General features: G+C 39.6%; 1 protein-coding gene across 4 annotated transcripts in view; it reads left to right on the top strand.

The window, feature by feature from the left end:
- Positions 1–229: 229 nt before the first annotated feature.
- Positions 230–18,143, top strand: part of arhgap33 (Rho GTPase activating protein 33) — a 56,075-nt gene continuing 38,161 nt past the window's right edge. For 2 of the 4 annotated variants that reach the window (XM_020041342.3, XM_020041341.3), the window contains exon 1: positions 230–1,222. In XM_020041342.3, the coding sequence (XP_019896901.2) occupies positions 1,217–1,222 (6 nt within the window). In that variant the 5' untranslated portion in view covers positions 230–1,216. Of the gene's footprint in view, positions 1,223–16,618; positions 16,688–18,143 lie in introns of all 4 variants that reach the window. The other 2 variants (XM_020041344.3, XM_020041343.3) reach the window with 2 other exon arrangements.

The raw sequence follows: 18,143 nt of genomic DNA, 5'->3' as shown, positions 1-18,143 counted from the left end.
TAGACATTTTACCTGACCCTAGTAGAGGTTATTGTTTTTCCTGATGTAATTATTCAATAATGAATCACAAGATGGCGCTACAATAGTCTATTTCTTGCATTGTAAATGCAATACACAAAATAATAGCTTTTAACAGTGTTGCCAGATTGGGAGGTTTCCTGAATTTTCCTAATTTTACTGACAGTGTGCGGAAAACAAATGGTCTAGTTAAATCTAAAGACTCCGTTAAACCATTTGCATATTGTCCTACACCTCATTTGTTGGAAATAGCGTATTAGGATGTCTAAAACATTTGAAGACGTAATTGAAACGCAGGAAAATGCACCAACCAACATGCTGAATAGATTTGATTTAAACTCGAAAGCTTAAAAGAAATCACAGAACCTTTTATCTGTTCTACCATCGACTCGTTTTCTGGAGCTGGGTTCAATAGCTTGGTCCAGCTGAGTCTTCACTGGATCTGTATTCACACAATAGGGGCGCATTATAGCATTGCTATGAGAGTGTGATTGGCTGATCTATACAAATAGATTATTCGTTATTGTTGGTGTTGTCGAATATTTTTCTTCACGGTTTGCAAGAGTATTTCACGTTTTGTTGAGGTTTCATGTAATACGCATGTCCCCGATGGGGTGAGTTTTGGTATCAGCGGCTAGACAATGCCTATCTACATTTGAACCACACGTGTTGAACCCTCATTGACTGAAAGTAAACGAAGGCAATGAATATACAGTATATTGCTAGCTTACTGTAATGTAGATAAGGCGATTTTTGAACAATGACCTGTTATCCTCGCATCTCGCATTGGAAAATTATATTGTCAATAATGCGAATACAGTTGTCAGAATTTTCAGGAATATCTAGCTGAAAATATAGGTATTTGCAGAGATCTAGCTTGCTACATTTTTCCAACCCTTGCGCTCGGCGTCCCTCCTCCCAGCCCTCATGACTTGGTGGGGCTAGCGGTGTGACGCCGTGGTTTGGTCTTCAGTATTTTGTCGTGTCTGATTCGTCTACTATCTACTTTGGTTAGTTAGCTAGTAATGATGCTGGGCTATTTTCTAAATACGAGGTAACTTATTGGCATAGCTTAATAACGCTAAAGCTGAACAATTTAACCAATGAATGACGCTACATCAAAGATCCATTTGAGCTGGTGTGATTGGATTTGACGACGGAGTCTCTCCGACCCTATCCTCAGAATCTGGATATCGGAATGGTGGTAAGTCATACCTAAATGTATTTTTTGCTACAAATGTGCATTGAATTAAGAACCCAATGAAATCACGTTTTTTTTGGTCTACCAAATGTGATATCTAGTTTTTGGTTCCACGTCTGTGTGGCCAACTGAAGATGCTGCCGCGTCCGTTGTTGCTATTATTTACAATCAGTACCGGGACATTGTCACTGCGCCGCTCAAGTCATTTGACACATTCAGGAAATTGCTATTGTCCTTCCAATCTTCATATAACTAACTGTGTAATTCAGTAATATTCTGTGCTATGCCGTTTGTCATCTCAATGTATGGTAGTTATCTTAGCTATTCCTTTCATGTAGTTTACTGGTTAGCGCCTCCATACTAGCCACATCTCGCGCCCCTCCCTGGAAATGCGAGCATGAATGGCGGTGTTGTACTGCCAGTTAAGCAAGGTGATTTGGTAATACCGACAATTCCTCACTTGCCTTTTTACGAATGTACTGTCTACATTGTGTAATCGTCAGCTAACAAGTTGTAACTACCTACATTACTATGATTGCCATGTAACTCTATTTACATGGCTATAGTAGAGAATGCCAGATCCCGACCATCTTTTGTCTAGTCTTCCAGGCTTCCATTTCATAAATTACGCGCCAGCCAGTGAGAAATAAACACTGCATGTTGCAATTTATCAACTAGTAATGTCCCAGGTTTTAGGTACTATAATGTTATGTTATTCTAAATGAGTAAAGCAACAAGTGTGAAATTGAAGGCAAAACAACATCAATTTTACATTGTCTGGGCTGTAACTTCAGGTGTTGTCGTAGTTGGCCTAATCGATTCAGCTTCTGCGCGTGCCCTTTATTATTCCACCACGCACACATTTACAGTTAGTAGGGAAACCTTTGTTTATGAATATAGATGCCACTCTAGGTAAAAGATGCATCACATGCTTAACAGTGATAACAACTGATAAGGCCCAGCAGGTGTGAAACAGCAGGGAGACCAACGTCATGTGCTGTTAGTGCCCTGCAAACACCTGCACTCACTGATTTCTTTGGCTCTTGTCATTGTGAATGAATGGTTTGGTGTCCAAAAGGAGTGCCATCTCATTTGCTCCATCAGGGAATGAAGGTTATATTCCAAATATGAGGTTCCCATTCAGTGCCACTACAGTTCCGCTTAGCCAGAGAGACCCAACACTGACCTAACGGGCCTGGCCAAAAAAAGAGGGGCCGGAGAAAACCGTGTCTCAAAGGGCCCATAAATGAGTCTGTCCCCCAAATCAGCAAAGATGCCAGGCCAGGGGTGCTAACATAAAGGTGGCGGAACCACACATCTGCATTGCAAATCTGTGACGCTGACAAAAAGCAGCCAGGGGGATGCAACCCGGGAAGTTGATCCTTTAACTTGCCACCCTAAGACCATAGAAGGGACAGATAGTGTTTGGAAACTTCCAGTCTGGTCCTTACAATGCAGATGCTTACCCGCTTAGATACTACTGATTGGTGGACTGAAAGGGAGGGGTAGAAGGGAAGAAACTGATGGCAAATTAGTGAGTAACCTTCTTGTTTAGACTTTTTGAACCACTTTGTCTCATAACCTGGTAGCAATGTATAGCAGTACGCCGGTTGACTAAAGCGAGTAAAACCACGGAGCCGACTGCAAGCAAGTACAATGGGAGGAGAACAAGCTAACAAAACGGGGGCTAACCGAGGGAACCTACTGGATTCACACCCGGGGAAGACTCTGGAGCATAGAAATGGCTAAGGGCTCAACATAGAGGCAGCCACCGAAATCCCTGTCTAAACAGTGATAGAAAGCCTGCACCATTGGCCGGTGTAGAAAAACCTCCAGTCACTCTGTCTGGGGTCATGGAAGCAGACGAAGTCGACAAATTGAGCCCAGCAGAGGAGATTAGGATGGACTACAAACACAGCAAAAGAAATAATAGCCAAATGTCCAGAGAGGATGAATGCAGCATGACATGGGGGTGTGTGGGGATGGCATCCAAAATGAACCGTTACATTGCAGAAGACTGGATAGCAACAACGTTTTCCATTTACTAGAAAAATAATCAGGCTTAAGAAGTGCACGTGATGAGCAGAAAGTCGGTGAGTGCAGTTGTTTGCTTTGCACCCACTGGGCCTTATCAGTTGTGATTGTGTTTATTTCTGATACACATGTGCAATGCGTCTTCCTTCTAGAGTGGCCTTGTAGCGACCAAGAAAAAGGAAACATTTGGTTCAGGTGTGGTAATAACTTAGCATTAACATAATTTAAGTAGCCTCTATCACACTAGAACTCTGCTGTCATTTTGCTGAATACCATTTTGTACAATTTCATATTTTCGTGCTACTAGCAATATTTTATTTAAAAAAATGGGGGGCCAATTTCGTAATTGTGCCATCTTAGCCTACTGGCATGTATTGGTAGGTAGTTTGTGAACAAAAAGCTATTTTTTGATGAATGTTGAATTAAATCACATTGGTCAAAGGAGCCTTTCATTTGACTCCATGGTTTGCATTTAGCATTAGCTAAATTGCATAGCTGAAAACAATAATTTATCTGAAGGTAATGTACAAAATTATTCTATAAAATGGTGTATCTGCAACGCAGAAACAGTAGGAATGATGCATAATTATTTTGTAGGGTATAGTTCCATTAAAGCCTTATTTTAGGACAGATTAGATGTAGCCTATTGGAATGTCAATTGTAGGACGTGATGTAATTCCAGCATACTTTTTCTGATTTACATTGGACATTTGCATCTGAAGTTTTTTTTTTTTTTTCTCAAAGAGACCTTTGGAATACAAATGAGCCTGCTCACAAAACAAAACACATGGCCTTCACTACGCCACTGGCTTTATTCTTGTATTGCACCAGCAGGACAGCTGGTTCTACAAGAGACTGAGGAGCTTGAAACATATGTAAACCTGTGGGGAAAAGACGCACATGCCACCTCACTGGAATAACTTTGTGTACATTTTCATCACAAGGGACCAATTGTTTGTGTTGTAACATTCAGGTATATGTGATATTGCCCAGCCATCTTTATGGTCAGAGTGCCCAAATCCGTCAACCATGAGTCGGCTGCTCTCAAGATTGACAATTAGTAATCTGGCTTAGGTCCCAAGATTGACTTTAATGCATATTACACTGTAAAACCCCAAGGTCAGTGTGACAGTTTAAGGTGTCCAGATTTGAGTTGTATCAATGTAATTTTTCTGAGCAAGTAAAGTAATGCTTTAAATATGTTGAACTTAAACCTCATTGGTAATATCAGTGATGAAATTTAAGATACTACGTAAAACCTGTAATATTTTTCTATGCAAAAAGCCAAATTTTCTCCAAACGACAAAGAATAAAGTTAGTTAAACCGGGGAGTTACCTAAAATTGTAAATACGCTTTAGGTATGTAAAACTTACAATTTATTTAGGATTTCTAGTACTGAATGCACTTATTTTTGTAAGTTATCTTTACTCGCAAAAATTGCTGGCCTTACATGATACACAAAATAATGAAAATGCCACACAGAAAAGGGCTGTTACTCTGAAGTTATTGAATCACTTTTTATGCAGCTGCAGAGGTCCTATTAGTTTGATTGGCATTTAGCAGTACATATGTCGTCTGATATAAAGAGTTCTGACAATTAGCAGTTTGATATTTGAGTTTTAAAAGCAACATGAGGTAACTAACAGAGGTCCAAACAGGCCAAATAGTGGGTGCAGGTGCATTTCTCAAAAACCTGTGTCACCCGGAACAGTCTGAAAATTAATTACAGCGTATTAGTGCTGGGAATTCTGTTTTTAGATTTATTGGGATTATTGTTATGAAATACATTTTTAAAATCCAGAAATCATTTTTATACATGCATTTTCGGTTTTGAGTTTTTGACGAGTAGCCTTGCCTGATCCCGCAAGCTTACATTTAAATGCTACATGGATATCCATCTGTTCAGCCTGGGATTCAAACTGTTTGGGCATGGGGCGTTTTAAATGGGTGTTGAAAAAATGTGTACTTGAATGTGATTGGCTCATCCTTCAAGTAATCCAACAAACAACGCATGTGACGTTGTTCCGAAGTGCCATAATTCCCAACATATGACATTTCTAGGTGACGCCAAACTTTTGAACTGTAGTGTATCTACAAAGTTATTCTCAATTTCAACTAGTGTAGTTGAACATGCGAATATAGTCACATGAAGAAAAACCATTGCTAAGACTGCTGTTACTGTTCATTGTTTTCAGGATAGTTCTATTATCGAGTTTCCTATTTAGCATGTTAACTTTGAAATGTGAAGTCCCAAATGGTGTTTCGTACATGTAGGCCAGGTTTGTGCGGTCTTTTTTTGACAGTTGACTCGTGTACTTCAACATTGATTGTGGCTAGAGAGTCCTGCAAATCTCTTGATGTTGCCCTGGGGCTCTTAGAGATTTCTTGGGCAGAATTTGATGAGACAACTTGTCCAATGTTAATCGCCATTGGTCTGAACTTTTCTGCTTCTGTTCCTTGGGATAGTGTCAAGATGACTTTGAATTGCTTAGGATTTGTAACCCCTCCCACACTCGTAGGTATCAATAATCATTCTTCTGTGGGTCATCAAATGGGTCTTTTGGTCTTGGCATGATGTGTTACCACACACCCATACTGTATATATAAGTCAGACCGAGTTTTTATTCTTGATGGACGACTGGATCCTTACAACTTATTCTTTAATGATTTTCTAATCATTTGCACCTTTTTTGGTGCACCTGCTTCATACTTTGAATGTAAATACTACAGAATACTTTAGGCACTGGATGACCCCAATACATTTTTAAACTGTACCATGTCGGGGACAGTAGTCTTATGATCACTCAGGGTGGGAAAAGTTAAACAACCCTCATATTTCTGTCATTCCATAATAATACTTAGCAAATATTATTAATGTCAAAATTTGACTTGTGTTCCAGAGCAAGCATTTTATATTCTTATTACGCTAATTATTGCTTTTTAGCTATCAAATTACACATTGAAAAGGATTTTAAAGGATGCCTGGTAAGGCCCACAAGTCATAAATATGCCAATTTTGGTCTCTTATTTCTTAGTTATATATTTGGATAAAAATGTGATATGTAATCTATCCGTCCTCCAAACGTCCATTCTTTAGAAAATCCAACACATTTTCTTGTTTAGTGATTCATTGCACAATGTTCTCCATACAACCGGACATGTTAGGGTCATCGCCAATGCTCTGGTGGATACACAGATTAGATTTGGTGACTTGTTCCATTTCCGTGTTCTAAGTCCTGAGTTTAATGCTTGGCAGTAGGGTATAGTTTAGGCCCCATCTCACAGTCTCAAGAGCTGGTTACCCATTGATTTCTTCCCTAGTCTGAACCCTTACCAGACACAGTGTTCTTGATTATTGTCATTTGGATTCCATTTCCAGGTGACGTAACTCGTCTTGTCTTTTTCTCCTCAGTAGAGTCAGTTTAAGGATGAGGTCAGCATCCGGGGTAGTCAGCAGTGGGTGATCGTTGTGTTTAATTATGAACTCAGCATAGTCATAACACTGTTTGACAGAAGCTATGTACATGTGCACATTTACTGGTTGTTTGGTATGAAAACTGAGTGTTTGAGACAGAGAGCCTGAAATCGAGACTGTTTTATGAGACAGACAGAGACCGAATGCGTTTTAGACAGTGTGAGTGAATGTGTGTTTGTGTGTCGTGCAGAATGTTAGTTTACTGCGGTTTGGGCTCACTGACTGCGTACCTAATTGATTTCCATTAAATCGATACCTGTATGGTGACATGTTTGTTGAGAACAGTCAATGCAGACGGACGGTAATATTTTAAGAACCTTCTATGCTTACATTTGCAGCGCAAGAACTACTCTTCTTCCTTGGCACAAATTTAGATTACATGCAGAGGGATATTCAAAAAAAATCCCTCTTGGTTTGTTACCTACTGAGCTCTGTCAAACCTGATATCCTGCACATTCTGAGTTTTGAAGTGTGAAGTGTAGCTTGATCAGAAACCATAGCAACAAATGCTCTGATCCAACCCTGTGTTCTACTAGGTTAAGTGGATCTTATATTATCCAAGTGAGTAGGCTAATTGCCTCCATATAATGGTTGGTCCCGTAATTGCCTGTTTTTACACTTTTCATACACACTGACTTCAGATTGCAAAATTAATGGAGATGAAAGGAGCCTAAACATGAAAATGGTAGACAGACGAATCTAAAAGACAGAAACGTGCACAGTGCGGACACGCCCACCAATCATCTACTCCATCTCTCCTAGTTTCCTGTTTACAGTGAAGCCATCCTCCATCCTTCCCTGTCTCTTATCCTCTCCTTTGCTCTCTCTGCCCTTACTGTCTTGCTCACCCTCTCTCATCTTAAACATTTGCACCAGTGCTTAGACAGTTATAAGCATCTCCAGTTTGCCTTTCAAGTGAGTCTGCAAGAATGTGGCCTTCATGATCATAGTGGAATCCTCTTTGTTTGGTACCACAATTTCTCACCAAGTACCAGAGTCATGTATAATTATTACGCATATGCGTTTTAAACTATTATTGAGGTTTATATCTTATAAAACAACTGAAGTGATTTGATAAATGGAATTTCATGTCCGCTTCATTTATTAAAAGTCAAACATGCATTGTATTGTTGAAGTCAGGACTGTGTCCTAGAGTAAAACATTTTTATCCCCTCACCAATCTCTGAAGTCACCTGCTGAGTTTTATCAGCGGTGTGTGACAATGACGGGCCCTTAGAGTAAGTTGTTAGGGACTAGGGGTTGATTATAGATACACGTTTGCCATTTTGCTAATCGTTCTGGTTTGGTACCTCATGGACATTACTACACTATTACATAATTTTATCACAGCTTACCATACACTAAGAAAGGAAAAGAACACTGTTGCATCAGCAACCGTAGACTGTTACATCGAAATTATGTGAAGAGAGGCGTGGGGACTGGTTTAGGCAGCTCACAGCTTGTTGACTGTGCTAACGGTCATACAGTCCTCCTGTGTACTCTGTGCTTCAGCTCTTGGCTCATCTTTACTTCCCACTCAATGTGTCATATATATATAAAGATCTAGTTTGACCGCCTCAGAGCACTACGTCTATGGTTTTTCCTGTTAGTTTATTCTTTGACATATTTAAGCAGTTTGCCAAAAGGGGAAAATATTGCATGCTGAGTGTAGCCTAAGCTAACTCTAGGCTATGTTGTGGATTCAACCTCAAATTACACAAACCAGATCACCCTAAGTACTTTCATTTCCAAGATGGATCTGAACTAGTTTTCTTTCGGTTGTCTCTTCCCCTTCTGCTGTAGATTGATGGGTTTGGGAAACTTTTGGATCAAATTGCAATAAAATGACAGAAAGGCATTGAAATGCATATTGGCATCACCCCTTAATCCTGGCAATTCTCATTTGAAGTGCCCTGACCCCTCCCCATGTTATTACCAGGCAGTAACTACTGCACCTCAAGCTGTATGAATAGTATAATCTCCAATCCTTTAGTAGGTCTAGAGAGGTATTCTGAGAAGCTGTAAACTAAGCTAATGAGGCTCAACTGAGGACACCAGCCCTGTCCGAGAGCTCTTACGCATGGCCTAAAGCCTGAACATCTGGACTTGTAGAGCTGGAGCTTTGTTTTTGGGAAATAGGCTAATATAACGGAGGTCTGAGTATTTGTATGTAGTCAAAAAGAAAAAAGAAAGGCCTTTATTTAAAGACAAGCCTTTTAGAACACGTTTCTTATACCATTACACCCTGTACAAAAAACACAATAGTAATTCTTATTAGGGCTGTCAAAGTTAACTCGTGCAATGAACTTAAAATGCTTGACTGTTAATTATTTTGTTGTTGTTAATGTGTTGTTTGTTTCAGCTTTGAAACCTTCCATAGTCAGTTTCTGACTTGAGCGGAAGCTGTCTGGAGCTCTGTAGTTTTTTATTTTATTTTTTATTGGCACTTGACTTGTCTGGAGAGCTTTTCAGGTATTTTCTTTCAGTATGTCATTAGGGAGTAGGTGTTCATGTTGTCAATCATGTAGCTGCTAACACCTTCCTTGTAGAACTGTTACCATGCTATGTTTTAATACTTGCCAGTCATGTTTCCACCCAACATCTCCCAATAGTCGAATCACCAAACGTTCTATGTTCTGCATACATTTACTGATGTGCCTTGATTAATGTTAGTAAATAAATATGTTATTCTTTGGTCTGTTGTTTGAGTAGCATTTGATTGAATTTGGGAAATATTTAATAATTACACAATCATTTGGTAGTGGCCAACCATCCATCAGGAAAGATACTGTTTACAGTCAAACATTACTTTATACTGTAGTCTAACATTCAGTTATTGTCCTTGATGCCTTTATCAAGAGCTCAATGGTTGGAGATGGCAGAACTATAACTAAAATAATTCAAGGCTGCCTGAGCAAATTTTTGCATGTTATTTTCTTTACATGTTTATTTAGCACTCAGTACTTTTGGACAAAAGTAAACTTTTCATTTAGTGTATAACTCTTATTAAAGAAGCATGTAACAAATAAGTAGCTATTTCTGTGTATTAGCTTAGATTGTCGTTATGCAATGTGGTGAGTGAAAATATCTTTGTACATGCCAAGTTTGTCGCAATGCAACTTAGGCAGGATGATGTGTTTCTGTGCACAAACTACGCTAGTTAAGTTTGGCATTACATCATATACAACTGTGATCAGGGATTTCTGTTGGATTAACATTTTTGGCATATCTTTGTACTGTACCAACTTTGGTCAGCCTTTTGCTTCTTCATTCCCTCTTTTCTCTGCCAGTCCCCATTTTTTGTTTCTTCTCATTATTGCTTATTTTTCTTTTCGTCTCTAGTGTGGCCTCTCTCATAGTATCTCGCATGGCTGCAGCTGGGATGAGGGCAGTGTTTGGTGTTTAGTATGCTGCCGGTGGCTCGATTTCTGGCCCTGTCGTTCTGAAGAAATGGTACGAAGTGCCCCGTAGAGGGGGTCTTTTGGGGTAATGGGATAACTGTTTCCAAGGGACCCTCTTCTGGAATGTCCATGATAGAGCCGACCTTGCTCTGTCCTTGAGCAGCCCTCCCAGCCTGCCACGTCAGTTAGCCTTGGGTAGATGGGTGAATGGGGTTGCTTTTTGGGGTGTTGGGGGTTGGGTGGATTTTATAGGAGATGTGTTAGGGGGGGCATGACAGAATGAGAGGGCCTAGGCCTGTTTTTTTTATGAGAAAGGTTAGCGGGCAATGGTGGAGGGGGGGTTGTGCTAATGGTGGTAGTAGGGGGTAGTGCTAACTGAGCTTATGCATTAGAAACAAACTGTTCATCCTGTTATCCTGGAAAAACTGTCTTCCTTGGAAATGGAAATGAATACTTGGTTATGATTTCAAAACTCAAATCTCAGTGACAGACCTCAAGCTGTTGCAACAGAGGGGTATGAATCTGGATTCATTCCATTCTTTAAAGATTTGCCCCAGGGTTCAATTTTGCGGCCTTTGTTTTTTGCAATATATATATATAAATTATATTTGTAACTGTAATCTTCACTTTTATGCTGATGACAGTTTTTTCAATGGTTGCGCCATCTCTTGTACAAGCATTTTTGAACTTGCAGTCTGATTCCTGGCTGTTACAAATTAATCTTATAGATCTTATAGATCTTGGGTTGGTTTTAAATGCATAAAAGATATAAAAGATTCTAGAGCTAGAAACGTAGGTTTGAATCATTTTAAAATTGCAACCCTAGAAAACGTTGTTTTAGAACGTGTACACTCATACAAATACTTTGGAATTTGGTTGAATGACAAACTCTCCTTTAACACCTATATCACTGAGTTGGTAAAAAATATAAGAATAGCTTTTTTTCTATGTGTCCATTTTGCATTTTAATCAGTTGTTGGGTGAACATTTTACAGTGAATTGTGTCTGCTATTCTTAATGTGTATTTTTGCCTGTTTTAAATTTTGTACTGGAATGTAGGCTACTATTTTTGTACTGGAACTACTTTGTCAACCATAAGAAATTCAGATTTGACCCCAGCTGTAATAATAGCCTGAGTCATTTTGCGAGAATTATTCTGAAACCACAAGCGAGTGTCCATGACCAGGCCTAGTGAAGTTTTTTTAGCAAGATGGAATGTATTAAAAGCCTTTGACAGGTCGATAAATAAACTAACACAATACATTTTCTCATCCAAGGCTTTGGCAATGTCAATAACAGCAAATTGTTAATTAGTATTTTAACAAGTAAAGAAAGTTTAGATATAGGAAGATAATTGGTATCCCCACTCTTCTCTAGCGACAGCACATAGATTGTTTTCCAAACTTTTTAGGAATGACACCAAAAAATATATATATATATTTTTTAAATGTGTGTTACAGCTCTGAAGGTGAAAGGAGGAGCACTAGCCAGCAGAACTGGATCAAGTTTTTCTGCCCCTGTAGATTTCCTTATGTTTGTTTACCTAGCAAAGCATCCTCACCATATTTTTCAGTGAAAACTGTTGGCCATTAGCAACAGGGTTTTCAAGTATTCTTATTTCAGTTGAGGAAGGTAATGATGTTTTATCAAAAAGATTGTCTGCTGCAACGACGCGGTCAATGAACTCCTCAACATGTTAACGTTTGTAGTTGGTTATGCAGTTTGAAAGCAAATAATTTATATATAAAAAGGTTTGTCGCAGAGTTGTGCTCATGAGTGGATGACTCCGCTATAGTGACAGCCTTTTAGTGTGGCCTATCATTTGCTGGCATAATAGCATGTAGGCTATTTCTATACCTTTAGGTATTAACTTCGCTAGCCAGCCATCTATGCGAGAATGATGAACGCAGATCAACTTTTAGTTTTACATTTAGCGCCCTTTTACCTTACTTTGTTGAAGGTTCTACTACAGTTGCAAACAAAGCACTGGCTTGATAACTATTATGTTTGGTGTGTTAATTAAACTGTGTTATTACACTGTTTGGTGTTAACAATTATTTTTGGAAGAAAGCAAGATGAAAATGTTTTATTACCAGTAAACAACCTGACCATACAGCAACAATGTTAGAGTCAATGTTTGACTTAGCCCTTCCAGATATGTCAATAAGCTAGGTTTTGAACATTTGAGCATTCTGCGTCAAGACCTCAAAGTCACAGCACACATCCAGTGCATTAATTCTTCATTCATAGTAATCAGGAGCCTTTCGGTTTCAGTAAAGTCATTAGATCCATTGTAGAAAAGAAATGTATTGGCTTGGTTGTCACCTTTCATACATTAATAGGAATGCATATGATAAACAACATGATCAAATTGGCCTTGTTTTTGACTGTGTGGATAAGGGACAGCTTATCCACACAGTCTATAAGACAGCTTTGTGTTGAGTCTCCTTGAGACTGAGGGAACGAGACCTTGTGGTAAGGGGTTGGGGATTCTGACCATGGAACACAATGGATAATAACAAATGGCTCTTCTGCTTCACTGATAGTCTATGTCACTGTCCTATTGTTCTTTCTTTTTGGGTCAGATCTAGGCCACCTGCTGAGCCCCCCAAAACAATCATAATAATAGCCAGCAAGGGATTTGTTTATAAGATTTGTCAGGCATGATTTACACTCTGTTTTTGAGGTTTGAGGCCAATATTTCAATTGTAATTCCATATGAATTAAGACAAATGAAAGACAAACTGAAAGACATTTCTTAAATTATTTTTAAAAATGGCCAAAGAATTCCCATTTTCCGAACCTATCTGCTCTAAATACATTGTTCCTATCATGTGCAATGTCTGCATCGTTTGTTTTCTTAGACAACCAAGTTTATGATAAAACAAATGAGTCTAGATTACAGGTACAAAATAAATATATAATTTTTTTAATAAATATTTGACAATAAGCTCCGTGCATTTAGGTGTATAAACCCAATACCCTTGCGGTTTTTGTTTGTGGATTGTCACCATAAACAGGATTGTCAAAATATTTTATATTTCTTAGGCTACTTGTGTGACTTAATAGTGTGGGGACGAGATTACTACTGACCAAACCTCTTTGCTCATGCAAGCGCGTAGTAATACGATCAGATTTAATACTACTGATAGCATAGGTTGAGCTGACATGCAGTATATGGCCAAAAGTGCAAACTCCTACTAATTACTGAGTTCAGGTGCTTCAACCACACCCATTGCTCACAGGTCCATAAAATCCAGCACACAGCCAGAAAATCTCCATAGACAAACATTGGCAGTACAATGGGTCATATCGTAGAGCTCAGTGACTTTAAACGTGGCACTGTCATAAGATGCCATCTTTGCCACTGGTCTTTTTGTCAAATTTCTGCCCTACTTGATCTGCCCTAGTCAACTGTAAGTGCTATAATTGTGAAGTGGAAGCATCTAGGAGCTACAACAGCCCAGCCACGAAATGGTAGACCACGCAAACTCACATAGCAGGGCCGCCAAGTGCTGAAGTGCGTAGCGTGTAAATGTTCCCTATCATCTGTTGCATTACACACCACAGAGTTCAAAACTGCCTCTGGATGCGACAACCGCTAATACTCCTTACATCCTGTCTACCTACATCTTTTCAATTCTGTAGCTCAAGGTCAATCACACAGCCAATCTCCCTCTCATATCCTGACATGCATACCGTCTGTGTTACCATAGTGATACTGCCCACATTAAGGAAGATCTCAACTGTTGGTAAGGCTCTGAATTAACAGAATGCATCGATTCTCAACACAAATGCCAATATCTGCTCTGCATAGACAAAAATGCTACCTACATTTTTAAAATGAACAGCCATGTGTGATTTTATGGTATAGTTGGCCTAGCTGAACAATAACCATTTGACTTTGGTCCCTTTCAGGAGTTTAGTGTTGAATGCACACACACAGTATTGACTTGAAATGTTACATATTTTCCGAAATATTAATGAATAACACAACATTGATTGAATTGGATATTAACAGTGATACAAAAAACATACAAAATGGGTGATGTTATACACAATTATATTTTGTTTTCAGAATCCAGTTTTGGATTAACTTCTGTTTCAGATATCAATTAGTCAATAATATGTTGCCTCTATTAACCTACCTATTTTCTGTCAACTGTGTGAGAGCACAACAATCTTGCACGCGTTGCAAGTCAAAGGTATGCTTTGGTGTTTCTCAAGGCTCGGTTCTGGGCCCATTATTGTTCTCACTATATATGCTCCCTCTGGGCGATATAATCCGAAATTACAATGTAAACTTTCACTGTTACGCTGATGACACACAGTTATATATTTCAATGAAGCATGGAGAAGCCCCTAAATTAGCTACTTTGGAAGAATGCGTTTCAGATATTAGGAAGTGGATGACAGAGAATTTCTTGCTCTTAAACTCAAGGAAAACAGAAATGCTCGTTTTAGGACCCAAGAAACAAATAGCGTTGTTAGCAGATCTCACTGTGAACCTCGACGGCTGCATGGTCGTATCCCAAAAAACTGTAAAAAACCTAGGCGTTACCCTTGACCCTGACCTCTCCTTTGAAGAACATATAAAATATGTCACAAGTTGCTTATTTTCATCTTCGAAATATTGCAAAAATTAGAAACTTTCTATCATAAACTGATGCAGAAACATTTATCCATGCTTTCGTTACTTCTAGACTAGATTACTGCAATGCTCTTCTCTCTGGTTATCCAGACAAATTAATAAACAAACTTCAGTTAGTGCTGCACACGGCTGCTAGAATCCTAACATTTTTTGAACACATTACTCCTGTCCTGGCGTCCTTACACTGGCTGCCTGTTAGGGTTAGGGCTGATTTTAAGGTTTTACTCTTAACCTATAAATCAATACATGGACTTGCTCCTACTTACCTTGCTGAAATGATCCTGCCATACATACCTACATGTAACCTACGATCGCAAGATGCAGGCCTTTTAATTGTACCTAGAATTTCTAAACAAACAGCTGGCGGCAGGGCTTTTTCTCATAGAGCTCCACTACTGTGGAATGATCTGCCAATTTAGGTTAGAAATGCAAACTCAGTGCAAACTTTCAAGTGTCTACTAAAAACAAATCTCTACAGCACGGCTTATAATTAGGTGTAGCCTGGCCCGGGGGCGTGAAGGTGACCAGTAGGCTTGATACTGTCCACCCTTGCTGTCTTGCCAGGTGGGCTCTCGTCGCCACTGGGATGCCCTCCCTCCAATGCCTTTCGGGGGAAGAGTCTGGCTTGTTGTTGTCTCTCTGTTGCGCACTTGTGCAATTGGGCTGTACGCTGCTGGCAATACTCAGCCCTCTTTCAGGGGGGTTGCGGTTGGTGGGTGTCCCTTTGGTTGATGCTTGGCAATTGATTTCCTGCCTGTTGGGCCCTGTCCGGGGCCTCCCCCAGGTAGGGCCACAGTGTCGCCGGACCCCCCCGTCTCAGTTCCAAGGTGTTACGCTGCTATATTATTGTGCTGGGGGATATGAGGAATGCACTTTCTAACTTTTCTCAGTCTCCTCCAGTTTTAAATTTTAGGAGGTCCACACCTGCGGAGTACCTGGTTTGGGGGGCCCGTTGCTGTCCTTGTCCACCTAGTCATACTTTTGACCTAGTCTAGAATCAAATAGACTCTGGATTTAGCCCAGAGAAATGTATTTATTATTCCAATTGGACTCTTAATATCTCACCCGGCACAGCCAGAAGAGGACTGGTCACCCCTCTGAGCCTGGGTCCTCCCTAGGTTTCTTCCTAAAATTCGGCCTTCTTAGGGAGTTTTTCCTAGCCACTGAAATCCAACACTGAAATCCAACACTGTTTGCTCCTTGGGGTTTAAGGCCGGGTGTCTCTGTAAAGCACATTGTGACAACTGCTGTTGTAAAAAGGGCTTTATGAATAAATTTGATTGATTACCGGAAACATTTCTGAACCTGCATTCAGCATTGGGTCTATATAGTGAACCAATAATAAATCTAGTATGCCTGATTATTTCAAAGGCAAAAATCACGAACATATGCTGCAATATGGGCTCAGAAATGGCTTTCACCATGGGCACATCCAAAATGCTTTAGCGCTTAAAATGGAAGCACACCAATGAGCAATGCCATCTGGGTCTCTGCATGTATAATAAATATAAACTGTAAATTGTTATATCGAATAGCAAAACATAGAATTGCAATACACATCATATCGGCACCTTAGTATGGTGGTTATTTCGCATCGCGAAGTCCATTGCAATTCCAAGCCCTAGGGTATATAACTATTAGAGGAATGATTCGTTACGAAGCGTAGGAATCAATTGACAAATGTCTGTCTTTCTGTCCATCCAAAATCAATTGTAAACTCAAGTTGATTCATTCACTCAGGGAAGCAATCAAGTGATTTGTCTCATCTACACACAATACACCTAATGTCTGAAGGGAAATTAAATGTGATTCCTTCATTTTCTTTTTCTGTGTAAAGTATCGTGACCCCAGTGGGTTGGGAAATGCACTACGCTTATACGTGCTATGAGCCGGACAGTCATGTCTGGTAAGTTTCCCTTTCTACCTAAACTGTCTGCATGGAACTTTTCTTTTGACTGTGTACTTTGTGTATTGTGTGTCTGTATGTAGTGTTGTGGCCTGTTAGCATGTTTATTCATGTTTGTGCATGTGGCTGATGCAGCCATAAAATGTCTAATGAATGACTGCATGTTAACTTCTTACATTTGTGGGTAGTGACCTTTATACATTGAAAGTTTGGAGATTAAAGGAACATTTAGTGAAATTTATGTAACAAAAGACAAAGAAGTAACAGTGGTTTGACAGAGTTATTCTCCTAGATTTGTCATTGAGAAAATACACCAAGTAAACACATCTGCGTCCCTGCCATTACACAATTTCTCTTCTAGATTTCTGATGACACGTCAAATAATGTTTTGTAACACATCCAATAGCGTTCATTTTGACACAAAGACACAAACTGCAATGTTTTTTTGCCAGTATGTTGGCAACAGTGTGACTGAGTTAATGACGTGTATTATATTAATTGAATTAACATCTCTGTAACAGTGTAACGTACACATTTCAGTTTGTGAGCATTATTGTAATGAACAGCTCAACATTGTAACAGATTAATAACAATCTGACTGGTTACCTTAAACTGGAGAGTTAGTCAATTACACTAAGACATTAAACTGAATAAAAAAACTTGGTGTTCTAAAACTTTTGACCAGTAGTATATGAAACATAGCCATCTTTAACGCAAATAAGACCCACTTTGAGCTAACATTAGCCGATGGAACACACGCCCTATTAGAGCTCTGACAACTAAAAGTTATTGCAAATCCACTAAGGAACTTGGAATATTTGAATACATTTAAATATTTTCCAGTTCTCTGAAGATGTTGGGGTAAGATACCAACCAGACAGTAAAGGGGTTGTGTCTGCTGGATATTGACACACAACATCTGGACTATGTGAGTGGGTTCAGCTGATGTAATTTGAAACGCGTCTTACACTGCTTGTGTGCATCGCGGAGGGAGACGGAGAACGTGTTTGTAAGAGACTGTTCTATGCATCCTACATCTTCTCTGGACCACCAGACTGTCTCTTCTTGGTCTTGTCGAAGCTGTACATACATTTGAAAGATTTTTCTATAGCTCCCTTCTGTGGTTATGTTGTGGAGGTTTGGTTGCTATGTATAACTGTTTTCTGTGGCCAGGTAGATTACAAAGGAAACCAAGTCTATGTCATGTGACCAGCCACCTCTCAGGCTGCCTCCTGCTCCTCTCATAGAACAGCAGAGAAGCCTGAGCACTGACAATGAGCACTGTGTGTGTGTGCAGTTTCTACATGTGCAATTGTGTGCCCACATGCACGTATCTGCCAGGTATGCTGGGTCTGGTTACCTGTTCCCCTCAGCAGAATGCATTGAGAGGGCTCCGTGGTGTTGATGGCAGGGTGGAGGTAACAATAGTAGAACGAGATGGTGACAGACTTGCAGA

Source organism: Esox lucius, chromosome 20 (assembly GCF_011004845.1).
Source record: "Esox lucius isolate fEsoLuc1 chromosome 20, fEsoLuc1.pri, whole genome shotgun sequence".
Taxonomy (NCBI): Eukaryota; Metazoa; Chordata; class Actinopteri; order Esociformes; family Esocidae; genus Esox; species Esox lucius.
Note: the sequence above shows the minus strand (reverse complement) of the source record. Positions and strands in the feature narration are given on the sequence as shown.